This window comes from Sinocyclocheilus anshuiensis, unplaced genomic scaffold (assembly GCF_001515605.1).
Source record: "Sinocyclocheilus anshuiensis isolate Anshui unplaced genomic scaffold, SAMN03320099.WGS_v1.1 scaffold1658, whole genome shotgun sequence".
Classification (NCBI taxonomy): Eukaryota; Metazoa; Chordata; class Actinopteri; order Cypriniformes; family Cyprinidae; genus Sinocyclocheilus; species Sinocyclocheilus anshuiensis.
The window spans coordinates 744089-760229 of record NW_015547302.1 but is presented as its reverse complement, the minus strand read 5'-3'; the positions used below and the strand labels follow the sequence as shown (position 1 = coordinate 760229).

The window sequence follows — 16141 nt, the reverse complement described above, 5'->3', positions numbered from 1 at the left end:
GGGTGAGATTGAACTGCATCCGGAATCAACATAGGCGCTTTAAAAAAATATTATTTAATGAAAGAATTATTTAAATTAAGAACAGTGAAATGAAAAATGAAAATATTATTTAACTGTTAATATCATTTAAATACTATTTTAAAATATTAAATTAAATATTGAAATTTTGAAATGAAAATGAAAATAGTATAACTGAAAATATTAAGTTGGAAGTTGATTTCTATCTATCTATCTATCTATCTATCTATCTATCTATCTATCTATCTATCTATCTATCTATGTTCAATCTAAAAAAAAATAACAAAATATAAACCTTAAATATTTTCCTGACAGGTAAAATTAATGTACAGAACTGTTACCTAAGTCCAAATGTGGTAGGGTTGTTTATTGATGAGGTTATTTGATTAGTTTAGGTAGACTTAGTTTAAGGATAAACATGTCCAGAAAAGCTCAATTCAGCTGTAACTTAGGATCAGTCAAGATGGATGTTTAAGTCACTACAAGCAGACTACCGTCTTCAGGAAAGAAGAAATTCTGTGCATGGTTTGTGGACATAGTCTCACTTCCTCTGATAATAAAAAAAACTTTCAGATGAGGGAACTATCTCATTCAGTATACTTAGAAATCTGTGTGGTTAGGTTTACAGCTTTGGAAGTTCTATCATTTCAATTGTAATGGATGAATTGTTTTGCTCTATAGTAACGTTAATTAATTTGTGAAACATTTGTGAATGGGAAGATCTACAGAAGAGATTTACCTCCTTAAATTCTCATGAATCTTATATGTGCTTAGTCGAGGTGCAAGAAAATTCCTGTAATGCAGAGTTCTAAATGAAGAAAATTCCTGTAATGCAGAGTTCTAAGTTAATGCTTACTTTTATCAGCAAAATAGAGGTACACTCCCAAAAATACCTTGACTCACAATTCCATGTGAAACTCAGATCTCTTTATTTCAATCACTCAACCATCAACCAATCAATAAAAAATAAATACATATAAAAATACAATAAATAAATCCATATATAAATACCTGGGGCTTTAGTAAAATTGTATGCAACAGTACTAGGTTAGTTATGTTAGTATAGCATGGTTTTAAGTATTAGGTCTATTATATTAGTTACTCATTATTGCATCATCAAACTTCCCATATCGCTTTAGTTGTGGCTCTCTTTTTACTACATCACATCAGTGGACAGGTTGATGGCAATTCTTTTAAATTTCAAATTTAATAATTAACTAATAATATTTGTTAGAATATCAATCAGAGGATGTATTTTCAAGACAATTCCACTCATATCTGACCTCACACCACAATCAGCACCAGTACTATAGAAAAAAAATATTCTACATCAGTGTCAGAAATATAACAAAAAAATTAAAATGTGAAAAAATGTAAAAACATAATTTATGTAAAATGTCAAAACAAAATCTAAAATGTAAACACACACACAATTTAATATTAATTTTAACTTTTTTTGTTGTTTTAATCTTGCATTGAAATGTAAAAAACTATGCAAGTGAATCTGGTTTAAAAAATGTAATATTCCAAAACAACTGTAATTGAAATGTGAGTTCAATTATTTAAAAATGTAAAAAAAAAAAAAAATCATACATTTTAATATAATGTATTTGGATATAATGCAGCATTTACTTTTTGCCCACTGCCCTTAATTTGTTTTCATTTTTGGCCCTTCACATTAAAAAGTTTGGGCACCTCTGCCCTAAATGGACATGGACATGCAAAAACTAAGATGGTGAGGAAGAATCATATTTCAGTGCTTTTGCGTGTTTATTCACAAAATGCTTGCATTCCCCCGAGAAACTGCATTGTGAACACAAACTTTCTTTAGGTAAGACAAAAGTTTTTTGAGAGAACGCAAAAGCATTAAAATCTATTTTTCCATATCATATCATTTTTTTTCATGACCATGTCCCTTTAAGGGCTCCATATTGTGAGTCTAAAAACACTGTTAAAACTTACATATTCTTATTTGTAAAAAGGATATTTAAAGTGATACTCCACTCAAAAATGAAAATTCTCTCATTATTAAACTATAAACCACCACTTATTTAAAATCATCAAGTGTCAACTTTTGGGTGAATATCCACTTGCATTATATGGACACAGAGATGGATTATCAGAAGAAAGTAAGTCATATACATCTGGCATGAGGGTGAATAAATTATGACATTTTCATTTTTGGGTGGAATTTCGCTTTAAGACCCCCAAACCACAACTGGCCCCCATAATTCCAATAGGACTTAGCACCCTGGTTAAACAATTCAAAAGATATTGAATGTATTTCGTCTTTAAAGGTCCTTCAAACTCATCATGGACCTACTTAGAATCAGAAGCCAGGCTATTAATTAGTTCTTTGAGCTCATCAAGGTTTCAAGTATTATGTTGAGCATCTTGGAGACTGGTGTTTGAAGAACAGTAGGCCTATTTTTTTAATGAAAGCGAAAATAAGTCTACCTGGCTGTCCGATCACGGCCGGGGGGAAATCCTGGTGACTCACCACCCCCACTCAACAGCTCAATAAAAGATGCGTCTACGCTGACACTACAAGCAGTTTGCTTCTAAACACTGCAGACGAAAGGAGAATCAGATTCTATAGGACATTTTGTTACTATGAATTCGTCGTTGATATTGGCACTTTGCGTTGCGTTATCGGCGCTGTCGAGCGCCAGTGGAGCTCCGGTGCGCGCAGCTGGTGAGGTGAATTTCACGGAGTGCAAAGCGCTGTCTATCAAACTCAATGAGATGGCGAGACATTTATACAACACGGTTCGTACATTAAGGATGATGTATTTAATCTATTTTAATTTATTTTCAGACATTTTTTTTTTCAGGCACCTTCTAGAGTTGTTGATAATAATAGGCCTAACGCATTTTTTATGCTCTCTGCAGGTTGAGTTCCCAAAAATGTCAAGTATCATTGATGACCCTCCAGTGTCTATAAGACCGATTGACACATGTAACCCACGGAGCCTTCTAGACAACAGAGAGGTAAATAACTAGAGTAGACAAAAACTCCACAAAGTGGACAAAAACTCCATGAAATAGATTTGAAAGTTGTGAAAATGACAAACTTTTATACAGTGTGTGCAACTGTATGTGTAGTATCCAGCCTAGTTTTCATCCACGTAAAATTCAATATGGCCTCTAACCTGAATAAGGTCTATACAAAAGCGTGTGTTTACTTGGTCAAATGTTGTAATTTGTCCCTATCTGTCTTGCATTTCAGACTTGTCAATCTAGAATTATTCTCGCTCTGAAAAACTACACCAGAATTTTCCACAAGAATGGTGTGTTTAAGAATTCAGCTTGCAGCAAGTGGAGAGCGCGCGCCAATGAGATCGCCAATGTTACCAGAGACCTCCTGCACATGCTTAAGGTAGCCTATGTCTGTTTTTATTCAAAATCTTCGCTATTGTTTCATGTACTTCCTTTTGATACAGTGTCTGGACACCAGCCACTTTTCAACAAGAGGCACAAAGTTATTCCCACATCCTTATCTGTTATCCTTCTGGAAAGTTTCATATGTAAATGATTGTTGCATTAGTTTCTCTATTAAGCACTTTTAATTTCATTATTGTTCTTGTTTGATGATCAGGAACCAGTGGTGGACGCTCCTTTGACTGCAGTGGACTGGTATGACAACGCTCTGTGTCGGGACAGCGTAGAAAGGCTCTACTCCTTCTCTATTATATCTGCACGCGTCTTCTCATTTCTGGCGTCCCAAGAAGCTCCTCAAGTTGAGATGAAACAGTGTTAGTTTGAGAGGAAAAAGACATATACATGTCAGTTGTGATCATGTTGGTCAAAACGTTCAAACAGCTTTTGCTGCTTCTACAAATGTTCTCCTGTGTTATAATAACATGGATTTAATAACATCTTAAAGTTGCGTTAACATTGAGAGTTCATGTATGAGGTGATATATTTATAGAACTATTTATTGTGTTCTTATTTATTTCTATATTTATTGTACAATAATTGTATCACAATGTGTAACATTTTTAACTTCCAAAGAAGTGCGTAATTTATAGCTAATAAATATATCAACAAGTCTTCTATATCTTGTCTTCATTCATGTGTATTGTTCGTTGAGGGAACAAAGAAATTAACTGAAGAACTAACATGCATGCAAATTACTTTTACTCTAATTAACAAGGAAATGACTGAGCAAATGTGGGCAAATTTCCCAGTTGAAGTCAACAACTTTCTGTAAAAGGAGAGGGAAGATGTGATTTCCATAAACATTCATGCTACGCTTTATGGTGGTATGAAGCTTCCTGCAAAATATGTCCCAAACTCTGAGATGCTGTCACCACTCAGTTCTCTCAGGAACGCATGTGTATTGTCCTGCCAAGAATGATGTCATTACTACAAAAGGGAACTTGGTTTACCAACAAACACACAAGACAAGCAAAGACAGAGTTCACATTATTGACTTATTCCAGCTAATACCTTTTTTGTGTGTGCAAGCTTTATCATCAGACATTTTCTGACAACACTGCTAAAATATTTAACTATACTCATTCTTATCATTCTTCTTATTATGACATACATGTGTGAAATTTTTCCTGTGGTCACAGTATGTGAAAAGGAAGTAGGAATATTGCCACTTCCAATGAATCTATAAAAACAATAGATATCACCTCTGATAATGTCTCTCACTCATGAAATATTTTTAAGTCAGCCTATTTATATTTTTTAAAATATTAAACATTGTCAAATGTAGGCCTATAACAACTATAGCAGCACTTGTTGAAATGAAATAAAACATACAAGGCTTTACTACAAACTACAAATATATGATATAAAAAGAATGAAGAAATATAAACACGAATTATATTTCTAGTTCATAAAATATACATTAAATTAGATTTTAATTTGATATATATCCTGTTAATTTGTAGAATAATTGAAAATAAAATGATAAATTAGCCTACATATTCCCTACAAGCTTGCTGAGACATATGTCTCAACTAAATAAATTCCTACACAAAATACCCTGATAATATAATTTGAAATAAAAAATACTTACTAAAATACTGAAATAAAAAAAAAAAATTAACGAAACAAAGTAAAATACATTTTAAATCCTCGTTGTGGTAATGGTCAGATGGCGGAGAGAATCTAAGGCTGTGTTTCAAACCCTCTGCGCTGCATACGCACGTGCCGCACACACACGCGCTTAGAATGCTGTCTACATAGGCAGGTCGCTAGGTTTTCAGACACAGCCGCAGAGTCTCTATTTCCTGGTTACTTCGCAAGGTGGGTGGCTGTCATATGACAACATTAGCTCTTTATTTACACCATTTGAATGTACTTTAACGTTGAGCCGTTTTTATTGCTTGCTTCATTTGTGCTTCATGACTCTTCTTCATGGCGCTTTTTGCCATGTTTTATCAGCAACGACTGAACTACTGTTGAATCCACTAGTCGTATAGCTAACAGTGTTCGGATGATAAATTTGCATGAATGTTGTACATACTACGCATTAAGACTCCGCAAAGTACATATTAGTCTCGGTCGCTTGTATACACACCTAAATAAACCACAAACAATTTATCGTCGCAGACGTTAAAGTTATGTAATTGTGATAACGAATGTCTCATTGTACAGAGCATGGTTTCTGTTAAAGGGCATCCTTGTTTGTTTTGAATGGCTTTGGGTGTTTGCATGAGGCATATCATGGCTGTTGTTTTCGTGCAGGATGAATGTGGGCGTTGCTCACAGCGAGGTGAACCCAAACACGCGGGTGATGAACAGCCGGGGGATCTGGCTGGCCTACCTGCTGCTCACCACTGCCCTGCATGTGGTCTTACTCAGCATCCCTTTCCTCAGTGTGCCTGTGGTGTGGACTCTCACCAATGTAATTCACAACCTGGTCAGTCCATGCAAGAAATCTTTAAAGGAATAGTTCACCCAAAAATGAAAATTTGCTGAAAATTTACTCACCCCCAGGCCATCCAAGATGTAGATGAATTTGGTTCTTCATCTGAACAGATTTGGAAAAATGTAGCAATATATCAGTTGCTCAGTTGTTCTGATGGGTGCCGTCAGAATGAGAGTGCAAACAGATGATAAAAACATCACAATAATCCACAAGTGATCCACACAACTCCAGTCCTTCAATTAGTTAAACTCATGTACATCTTGGATGGCCTTGGGGTGATTAAATAATTAGAAAATTTTCATTTTTGCTTCAAGTATTCTATTAAAATGTTTTTTTAAAGGAATGATAGTTTACCCAAAAAGAAAAATTCTGTTGTCATTTACTCAATCCCATTGTGAATCTAAAGCAATAATAAAAGAATCAGCTAAATGACACTTTAGTCGTTTGTAACATTAACAAAGCCACGTCAAGCATCAGTAATTGTGATATTGTGTCTGTATATAATAAACATGTACAAGTTGTTTTCTTCGTTCAGTGGTCAAGTGTTAACTCACTTTTCTGCCATCTAGGCAATGTATCTGTTTTTACATACCGTCAAAGGCACGCCGTTTGAGACACCGGACCAAGGCAAGGCACGTTTGCTTACTCACTGGGAGCAGATGGACTACGGCGTCCAGTTTACAGCGTCAAGAAAGTTCCTCACCATCTCACCTATTGTACTGTGAGTCATATTCATATTTCTCTAGTAACTGACAGAAATAGGCCATATGTGATTAATATAAACTGCTTTATTACTTCATCATATAATCAGTAATTACCTATTTTTTAATTATAATTCTGTATCAACTTTTTTTATTTCATTTATATTCTTTATTACATTTTATTCTATTTTATGATTATACATTTCTTATTGTTTATTCTCAATTATATATAATCTTTTACAGTATAATCATAAATGCTGTTATTTTTTTCGTAGGTACATCTTGGCCAGCTTCTACACCAAATATGATACTACTCATTTCCTAGTAAACACAGGCTCACTACTAAGTGTTCTCCTTCCCAAGTTGCCTCAGTTTCATGGAGTTCGTCTGTTTGGTATAAATAAATACTGATATGACACTTCAGCCCACTTGTGGATGGGATGTAGCATCATGGAGATGAGATGAGATGACTGAAATTCCTTTATTCTCCACATGATGCTTCCTTGGTCCAAAGCCGTAAGGCCTTAAGGAACCAAAACTGCACTGGACTGAAGTACACTATTTAAAAAAAGGCCTTCCATGCTCAGGTTTATTCAGTCCGTGGCGTTTCTTTTTTTAAATCCTGTCTTACGTCTGTAATTTCTCTTCATCAAAATCTCTACATCTCCATCACAATTTCTAGATTGATCACATTCAAGGATGTTTTTGACTGCATTGCACCAGACAATGTGCCAAATTATCACCTGCTGATATTAATTTTTATTAAGGTTCACTTTGGATAAACCTATTTGCCACAACAAGCTCTGTCACTGTGGGGTCAAAGCATGATAGCGCTGAATTACAATATTCAGAAAGTTTTTGTCAGTGTTCTAGTTAGTATATATACAACATGGACAACTGCAGTAAATAAGTTATGTTGAATTATTAGAAAAACTGATTTTGATTTTAATTTGAATTGTCTTATTGCATTTTTCATTTCATTTGCTCCATAAATGCAAAACAGTGATCTGTGACAATGTATGAATGTGATACGATAAACAAGCTTAAAGTGCTCTCTTAAAGGGATAGTTCACCCAAAAATGAAAATTTGATGTTTATCTGCTTAAACTGAGCAGTCTGATAGACTGCAACGGCTGGAGTTAAAAATCATCATTTGTGTTCTACTGAAGAAACAAAGTCACCTACATCTTGGATGCCCTGGGGGTAAGCAGATAAACATAAAATTTTTATTTTTGGGTGAACTATCCCTTTAAAGTTAATTGCTTACGTTTCTTGTAGAGCGCTGGTTATATTAGATTTCTTTGAATTCCTGTATTTATTTCATTTTTTATCATATCATGAAACATTCCAATTTGAGGCAATTGCCTTGGTGCGCATACATTATAATTATAGATTTTCAAAATGTACATGTCTGTATGGATCATGTTTGTTCACAATATAAAAGTGAAACAAAAGTGGGTAACAAAAGTCTGAGACCACATTGAAAATGAAGTATTCAAAATCTAAAGCTGGAAGTAATCTGAAAGTTTCAGAATGTTTAAAAATAAAACATTGGAATGTTAAATGAAAAAGAAATAGTATATTCTGCACTTTTTACGTTTTCCATGTTCCTTTTTTATGTGAAACGTACGTGATGAGATGGTTTTTGGGTCGTTCTCAAGTAACGCTGGAGATCACGATTATCAGGTTTTACACAAACTTGTGAAGTTCATGCAGTGCATTTAGGCAAAAAGAAGACAAACCAAATAATCTGGCTTTCTGAAATTTATGATGATATTTAGAGTCATCGTTTCGTTAACATTTGTGATGACATTTTTTTTACTTTTGGACCCAATGTCACAATAAAATTACACAATATGACATTTCAGTATGAAATTTCCAGTCAAGTATGTTCTTTGTTTTTCAACCCAGTTGTGTGGTGTTGCACTGGTATAATTGAAATGGCTCTTGCACAAGATAACTTATCAGTCATAAAGTAATTTGGACTATAATACAAAGTCTCAGAGCACCTAATGTGATGATATGATATGCAAATCGCTGCATACATCGACCTATATCAAAGAAATTACATTTACAGTCGCACTTGTGGCAGTATATGACCCTCATTGCGTAGCCACCGGTGTTTATTCAATATGATAAACAATTATAATGAACACAACATTAAAGTCTGATGCTCAGAGAGAGTGGCATGAAGTTGCATCATATTACGAGGAAGCATGTAAATCATCTGAAGCAATCATAATACTACAGGATCAATCTAACGACATGCAGATGAACAGTTAACGTGGGAATCCTCGCCTCTTACCTATTGGATAACAACAAACCACACAGGTGAACAAGGAAGAGGTGTAAGAATGTGCCACGAGGAAGTTAAACAAACACACACACACGCCGTACACACAGACACAGACTCGGCCGTGTGTCAGTCCGATGAATATGGACGCGCATTTGGATAAGTTGTGAAGGTGTACCGGGGGAAATCCGTGAGTTTTACATGTTGCACACCTACAGGCGGACGGGGCAAGCCCAGCGACAGCGATAAACCGATAGCTGGACGCGAATCCCCACCTACAGGCTCAGGTGTCTCCCAACTGCATTTCAGGGAAGAGGGGAATAGTGTCCTCGGCCCACCTATGCCACCGATTTGAATAGCATATGTAACACGCTGTTTATTTACCACGGAAGCACATGCAAATAGTATTCTGGCTCAGTGCGCTAGAATACTGAGGAATCCTGTGCAAGTGACACACGGGGAGCACCGCTGATGTCACCGCTAGAATGCAAACAGCATTTGCATGAGCTGCAGAGGAAGAACGGCGACAAGGAAGGCTGTGATATCTGTTCTTGCCCGCAACTTTAGATTCAGCCTTTCTAAGCCGATCGGATCCAAAACCAAAAGCTGAGGCGGGATTCCTGAGAGGTGCGTTACAGAACAAACAATCCTTCTGCTGTTTTCTCGCTATTCTGCTTTCTTCGTGTTCCTGTTCCAAAACCTGCTACAAAGAAAGGCTTGCACTGATCGATGAAGGTCAGCCAAACCACAGCATTTGTATAAAGAAAACCAAAAGCTGATCAGCCGTAAAACAGTGGTTAAAGAGGGACTGCGTCTTATTCTGCTGACGGCTGCGGAACGACTTGATAGGTTAATTATATAGGTTCATTTACTGGAGAGGTGAAGAGGGAATGTAGAAGTGAGTCAGCAATAATAAAAACAAGACAGAAGAAAAGTGAAAATGATTTTAGGGGAACCTTATTTTAAAAAGATGATCTTGTTTCTTATTGCAGAAGAAACACGTGCAATAGACGGTTTACGAAGCCCCTAAATATGGGAGAAAAATATTCCAATGATTTTGCGTCTTACATTAAGCTTTACTATTGTGGTTTTCATTTGCAAAGCAAAGAAATACGTGTGGACACAAAAACATGTTCATTTCAACAATGCTCTATGACTTGTTATATTTTTGGAGAAAAGGAAAGATGAAAATATTGTGGGCCACATCTATAGATGATAAAAATAATAAGCAATGTATACAGGTGCCTCTCAATAAATTAGAATGTCGTGGAAAAGTTTATTTCATTTATTTTGTACAGTAAATGAACATACTTTCCAGAAGGCCAACAATTCACTAAAAATGTTTTTTTTATTGGTCTTATGAAGTATTCTAATTTGTTGAGATAGTGAATTGGTGGGTTTTTGTTAAATGTGAGCCAAAATCATCACAATTAAAAGAACCAAAGACTTAAACTACTTCAGTCTGTGTGCATTGAATTTATTTAATACACGAGTTTCACAATTTGAGTTGAATTACTGAAATAAATGAACTTTTCCATGACATTCTAATTTATTGAGATGCACCTGTAAGTAATGTTACAAGTTTTTTGTCCTTAGAGAAAGGTTGCAAATAAAGCAGTACTAGAAGCTCCTGATGCATTTTGGCACATTATCCAACAACAAGGACAACTATCCCAATGCAAAATCTCCTCTTTCTAAAAAAAAAAAAAGTGAATGGAAATACCCACTATCAACCTTAAAGTCTTGATGAACAGCTCTATGTTGACATGTAAAGCCCCTATTGGTTTATGCTGCCACCAAGTGGTCACTACAAAGATGTATTTAACACTGAATTTGGAGAGATTTGACCATTTTAAGCTTACAAACTAATGTTAATACATTAAGACACACTGTATTGTATTACTCTGATTTTATTACTCATTCATAAAAAAAATCCTTTGACCATAAACAGACTTACAGCTCCAGTCAACGGCCACAAAAAGCTGTATGACATGTGCCTCTTCTGATCAACTGCTTTAGTAGTATAAACGTAAAAACAAAACACATAAAATACAATCCATGTAACAACACAGCATTCACAGTTCCCTTCTCACACAGGAAGTCTCTGCACAAATTCAAACTCAAAGACAAATAAAATATGAATAAAATAAAACATTTTTTTAAGAAAAATAAATCAATCAAACAACTGTTTTCCTTTCTCACGAACCATGAAAACAACAGGGCATTTTCACCATTAATAGTCCATTACGAATGCATCAGAGTCTGAAGTCATGAGTGAAAAAACCTCCAACAGATACCTACAGAAGAACAGTAAATGCTACACTTGAACAGATCTCAGATCTGCTTAAAAAATTAAATACTTTCCAATGCGGTTCATCGGTCATTTCCCCCATGTGTTGTTAAGTCGAAGAGATGCCACATCTGGCTTCACATCATCATCCGTCTCCCACCCGTCCTCCTCCTCTTCCTGATTTTCCTCATCAGTGGAGAACAGCTCATCCTCAAAGAACGATCCACCCAGCCCATACTCCTGTGTGTGAACTGACACCTCATTGGACAGCAGATGTGGAAAACCCTCAATGAAGTCTGCAAACCTGAGTGCAAGACAGAGTACTGTTTTACACAACATGAAATAAAAATGGACCCTTTACAGTCTTTCTGTATATTTGTTTTTGTATCCGTATTCGTCTTATTGAGCATGATTCTTCAACATTCTGAAGCATTGATCATTCAATAAAATCTGCAATATTTTTAAATACTGACATATGAAATAATAGTCAGGAAAAACATTTTTCATGAAGGAACATTCTTTTATTAACACTTCATTTGTTTTTAAATTATCCTCTCGTACCTCTTAGGGGACTGGAGCCTGGAGACGGTCTTCCAGGTGTTGAGCTCAGGACTGCTGCAGTATTTCCTAAGCTCCTCCAGAGCTTTCTGAGTCTCCACTTCCGACTGTCTCTCATACTCCTCTTCTGTCAGCAGACGCCGTGGTTCAAGTTTCTTTGGCTTCAGCTTCCTTCAGCGCAATCATTCAGCAAGAAGACAATGACTACATTGTTCAACATGTACTTGAACAGCATTTATTATAGTTATATACTCACTGATAAAGCATGAAGACCTTGGTAAAAGGGTACTCCAGGTTCTTGGAGCAGAATGCAGCTATCATGATGGCCAGAGCCACTTGCTGGACCTGAATTCCAGCGTACACCAGCAGAAGGCCGAATATCTGCAGCGTCCAGGACAGGATGTTGATACTTCTCTCATCCACCAGGGGGCCATAGCGGTAACACACTGCAAAACTGATGAACCCGACCACAATGGCATAACCTAAACATATATAAAACTAAGAACAGTCATCCACTAATATACTTTAAAGACTGCATAAATATTAATCAAGAAAATGTTTTTTAAAAGAGAACATGAAATCAAATCACACTGTACAAATTTTTTTTTCGTAATATTTCAATAAATAAAAAACAATAAATAAAGTGAATACTTGTTATCTATCATAAAATAATAAAATATACTTTAGCCCAATTTTAACAATTCAGTTAAAAATTTTCATCCACAGCCATTGTCTCATTGAATACTGTTTCACACAGAGATGTTGTATTACAGAAATTAAATTAGTTTTATACTGGTATTTATGCTCATTAGAACTATGTAAAAAGTTTATTTTCATATTACTTAAATAATATAAAAAATGTCATATTGCAAAAAATAAATGTGTTTTATGTTGGCTTTTATGCACAATAAAAAAAAACTTACTTTTGTTTGTATAAAAAAAAACAAACAAAAAAACTTTTTACCTTACCCAGGGTTGAATTACATCACAATGTTTTGATGGTTCTCTTACTGATAGCCAGATGCCAGTGATCTTTAAGAATGATTTGGAGATTCCTAAACACCAGCTGGATGATGTAGAGAGAAAAAGACCATCCACCCATCAGCAGCACATAGAATGGGCTTTTCTACAGGCCAAGGAAACAAACATGTTGAAAATAAGACCATTTAATAAGATCTCACAATTAACTGCTACACAAAGCCGAACAAAACCCTGAGGTGCTCAATGGTAGAGAGAAGGATGTTTAAAACACATTAAAGAATGTGAGGAATCTACCTTGGGTAAAAAACGGCTGATGACGAAGATGAGGATGATGAGGGAGGCGATCATTCCAGTGCTCATGCCAGCAGAGTAGTAGAACACTTGACTTCTACAAAACAGAAAAAGCAGGTATGAGCACAGAGAGTTACACACACGATGTCTGTCTAAGAACCCAAATTGTACCTCCATCCAGGAAATGGAAGAGCACAACTGTCTAAAATACAAATTTTAATTGTAATTTTTGATTAAAAGAATAGTTCACCCAAAATAATCAGTTGTAATCATTTTACTCACAGAGAGTAAGCAAATCTTCAGTAAATTTTCATTTTTGGGTGAACTATTCCTTTAAGTACATGAATGTCAATTACCTGCTTAGAATGTCTGCAAAACAAAACAGCAACAGTCCAGCCAGAAAAACCAAAAACAGGTAGATGTCAAAATCTAGGAGGAAAAACAATGTCAATCTTCAAATCAATATCACAGTCCTGATCATATCAAAGTATGTAAGACTTTTCAGTATGGCTGGAATGGGTTTTCCCTTCTATTTGGATTTTGTTTTCAACTCACGTCGACTAGGTTGTACTGTGTAGAGTGTACGGGAATTTGAAGGGTCCACTCTGAAACAGGTCTTGTTGTTAAAGAGACTGACGCTCACGAAGGTCTCATTGGTCTGTTCATGAACGAAGTACTGCACGAGTTTCCAGATGCTGAAATGCTCAAGCTCCTGCAGGTCCTGCTCATCATTAACCACCGTCACCTTCAGCTTTGTAGTGCTCCACACTCTCACCTGTCAATCAAATAAGGGGAAGGCGCTGTTAATATTGATGCAAACATTACTGAGCTCATTGACAGGATTCATAGTTAAAAGCCTTTTACCTGTATTCTAGTCCATGTTTCCCTCCATCCTGGTACGATGGAGTTATTGTAGCAAAAATGTTGTGAGGCTTGTACTTTGATTTCTTGTCCATCTTTAACTTCTATAATGGGACGGGTGGCACCTGCTGGAAGATGAAAATGACAGTCATACTTTTTGTGAATCACTATATATATATATATATATATATATATATGTGTGTGTGTGTGTGTGTGTGTGTGTGTGTGTGTGTGTCCATAATTTAAAATATGCCATTATGGGGGAAATAAACAAAAACATTTTTTATTTATAATGTATAAAATATGTATGTTTTCCAATCAACAATCTCCTGTGAAGTGATGGTTCTACTACAAAACACCTGGCTGAGACATAAAATATTGATTTTATTACATATCGTTATTTTCAAAAGATCAGTTTTTACAGCTTTAACTAATTACATCAACTACACACAGTACGCTAACAACACTTAGCGTTCTTAATTGTCCAAAATCATTTAAAAGCAATATATATAAAAACCTAATATATTAAACCATAACCATTGCTTACCTGACGTTTGAGATAAATGAAATGAAAACAACACAGTAGTCAAGATAACTTTCAATCTGACAGTTTCGATTCTAAAGCCACTTTCGGATTTCATTAATCCCGCCATGATGTCTTCTCGCGTTTCTTCGATGGTCGGAGTGACGTTACTAACGAGACTTGAGTGCTGAACAGCGTCACCTGCTGCACTGGAGGGACCAGCGCATCTTTCGACTACATCACACGTCTGTAAGTATCAACAGCAAAATCAAAAAGGATCTTATAAAATACTGCATTTGTTCTCATTTTTTAAACCATTGGGTCAATATATGTCATATATGTTAACATGTTTTTGATGTGATATATTTATACAGTCTATACTGATGTACTGTACATTGCATCTTAATAACTATGTTTGGTGAATATGCATAAAAATATAACTTTTAATTTAATAAATAAATTGACAAAAACAGTCCCACCCAGAGTTTTTTTTTTATCACGTTTCTTAATTCCTTTTGAACAGGTGTTGCAAGCATGACATATACTCAGCTTCACTAACCCTATTAAACAAGTCATGCCCTGTGCCAGACTGTCTTTTCCTGTTGTGGTTTCTCATAAGCCCATCCTTTGTCTTTAAGGCTCTTGGCCTCCTTTGAAAACACTTACTCTTACTTCCCTCTCTAGAACATTCAGCTTTCTCATGTCAAGCAAATCCTCTTTTTTTGTCCATGAAATGTACTAAATCAAATCAAACGGTCATTTCAGAGGGCATTTAATTCCCTTTACAGACCATAAACATACCTATCTCTTCCAGTTAAGAGTCTAAATCACTTTCACCTTTGTCAACATTACATCTACAGAGCATGAATGCAGGTGACCATCACTTGCAATTTGCTGCTGGAACAATGACAGAGAAACATTCCAGCCTATGTATAAAATAATTAATTACAGAATCAATCATGTCAGTAGCCTATAGTTCTGTAATACAAGAATATTTAATTACTTCAATACAGAAATTCATATACATTCTCTTTCAGCCAAAGCAAAATATATACAAGATAGATCTCAGAGTAAAACGAGAAACATGTCTTTCTTGCAGCTGTAAAACTCAAATGCAAGTTAGAAACTCCACTTTAATACAAATCTGAAGAGTAGATATTTACATCAGTTTAACAGTTTACAGCATGACAGGTCGAGCTGCCCAGGGCAGATGTATTGTTCATTTTTCATAATCATCTTGATGTGCAGCATTAAATGATTCATAAAGATTTTGTGTAAATTACAAATTACAGTAAATTACAAATGCTGGTCACAGACTGTCTCAACCCCACGCTCCTCCCGGATGGAAATCTGGGACAATTGAGGCAGCAGCGGAAAGAGGGGTGGAATATCCCACAGTGAAGTTCTGCAGACCCAACATCAGACATTTCCAACAGTAGCGAAGAGCCTTTCCTACGTTCTGTAAGACAAACAGAATGTTGAAAACTTTACACACACAAAGCAAATATATAATTTAGCCAACCAATATATTGTCTCTATTGATTTGCTGAAAATATACTCATCCTCAGACCATATAAGATGTAGACGTGTTTCTTTCTTCATCGGAACAGATTTTGAGAAATTTAGCATCACATCACTTGCTCACCAATGAATCTTCTGCAATGAATGGGTGCCATCAGAATGAGGATGAATGAAATCCATCATTTAGGCATTTTTACTTTAACCCATCATTTCTGGA

At 35.5% G+C, this 16141-nt stretch overlaps 2 protein-coding genes across 4 annotated transcripts; one reads left to right on the top strand and one right to left on the bottom strand.

Moving 5' to 3' along the window:
• Positions 1 to 5225: 5225 nt before the first annotated feature.
• On the top strand, positions 5226 to 7707 carry ormdl2 (ORMDL sphingolipid biosynthesis regulator 2). Of its 2 annotated transcripts, none has more exons than XM_016503774.1 (4): positions 5226 to 5280; positions 5722 to 5896; positions 6475 to 6626; positions 6882 to 7707. In XM_016503774.1, exons 2-4 carry the CDS (start codon positions 5723 to 5725, stop codon positions 7015 to 7017), a joined length of 462 nt encoding a protein of 153 aa, XP_016359260.1. In that variant the 5' UTR covers positions 5226 to 5280; position 5722; the 3' UTR covers positions 7018 to 7707. The 2 variants fall into 2 exon arrangements, with proteins under 2 accessions (XP_016359260.1, XP_016359261.1); XM_016503775.1 differs by lacking the exon at positions 5226 to 5280 and adding an exon at positions 5365 to 5521.
• A 3094-nt stretch (positions 7708 to 10801) lies between these two features.
• LOC107701744 (nuclear envelope integral membrane protein 1-like) lies at positions 10802 to 14627 on the bottom strand. 2 transcript variants are annotated; one of them, XM_016503847.1, is made up of 9 exons: positions 14428 to 14627; positions 13884 to 14008; positions 13575 to 13794; positions 13376 to 13448; positions 13023 to 13116; positions 12759 to 12873; positions 12004 to 12229; positions 11751 to 11918; positions 10802 to 11493 (listed from the first exon to the last, which is right to left on the bottom strand). In XM_016503847.1, exons 1-9 carry the CDS (start codon positions 14531 to 14533, stop codon positions 11280 to 11282), a joined length of 1341 nt encoding a protein of 446 aa, XP_016359333.1. In that variant the 5' UTR covers positions 14534 to 14627; the 3' UTR covers positions 10802 to 11279. The 2 variants fall into 2 exon arrangements, with proteins under 2 accessions (XP_016359333.1, XP_016359334.1); XM_016503848.1 differs by having other exon boundaries at positions 13884 to 14005.
• Positions 14628 to 16141: the final 1514 nt, after the last annotated feature.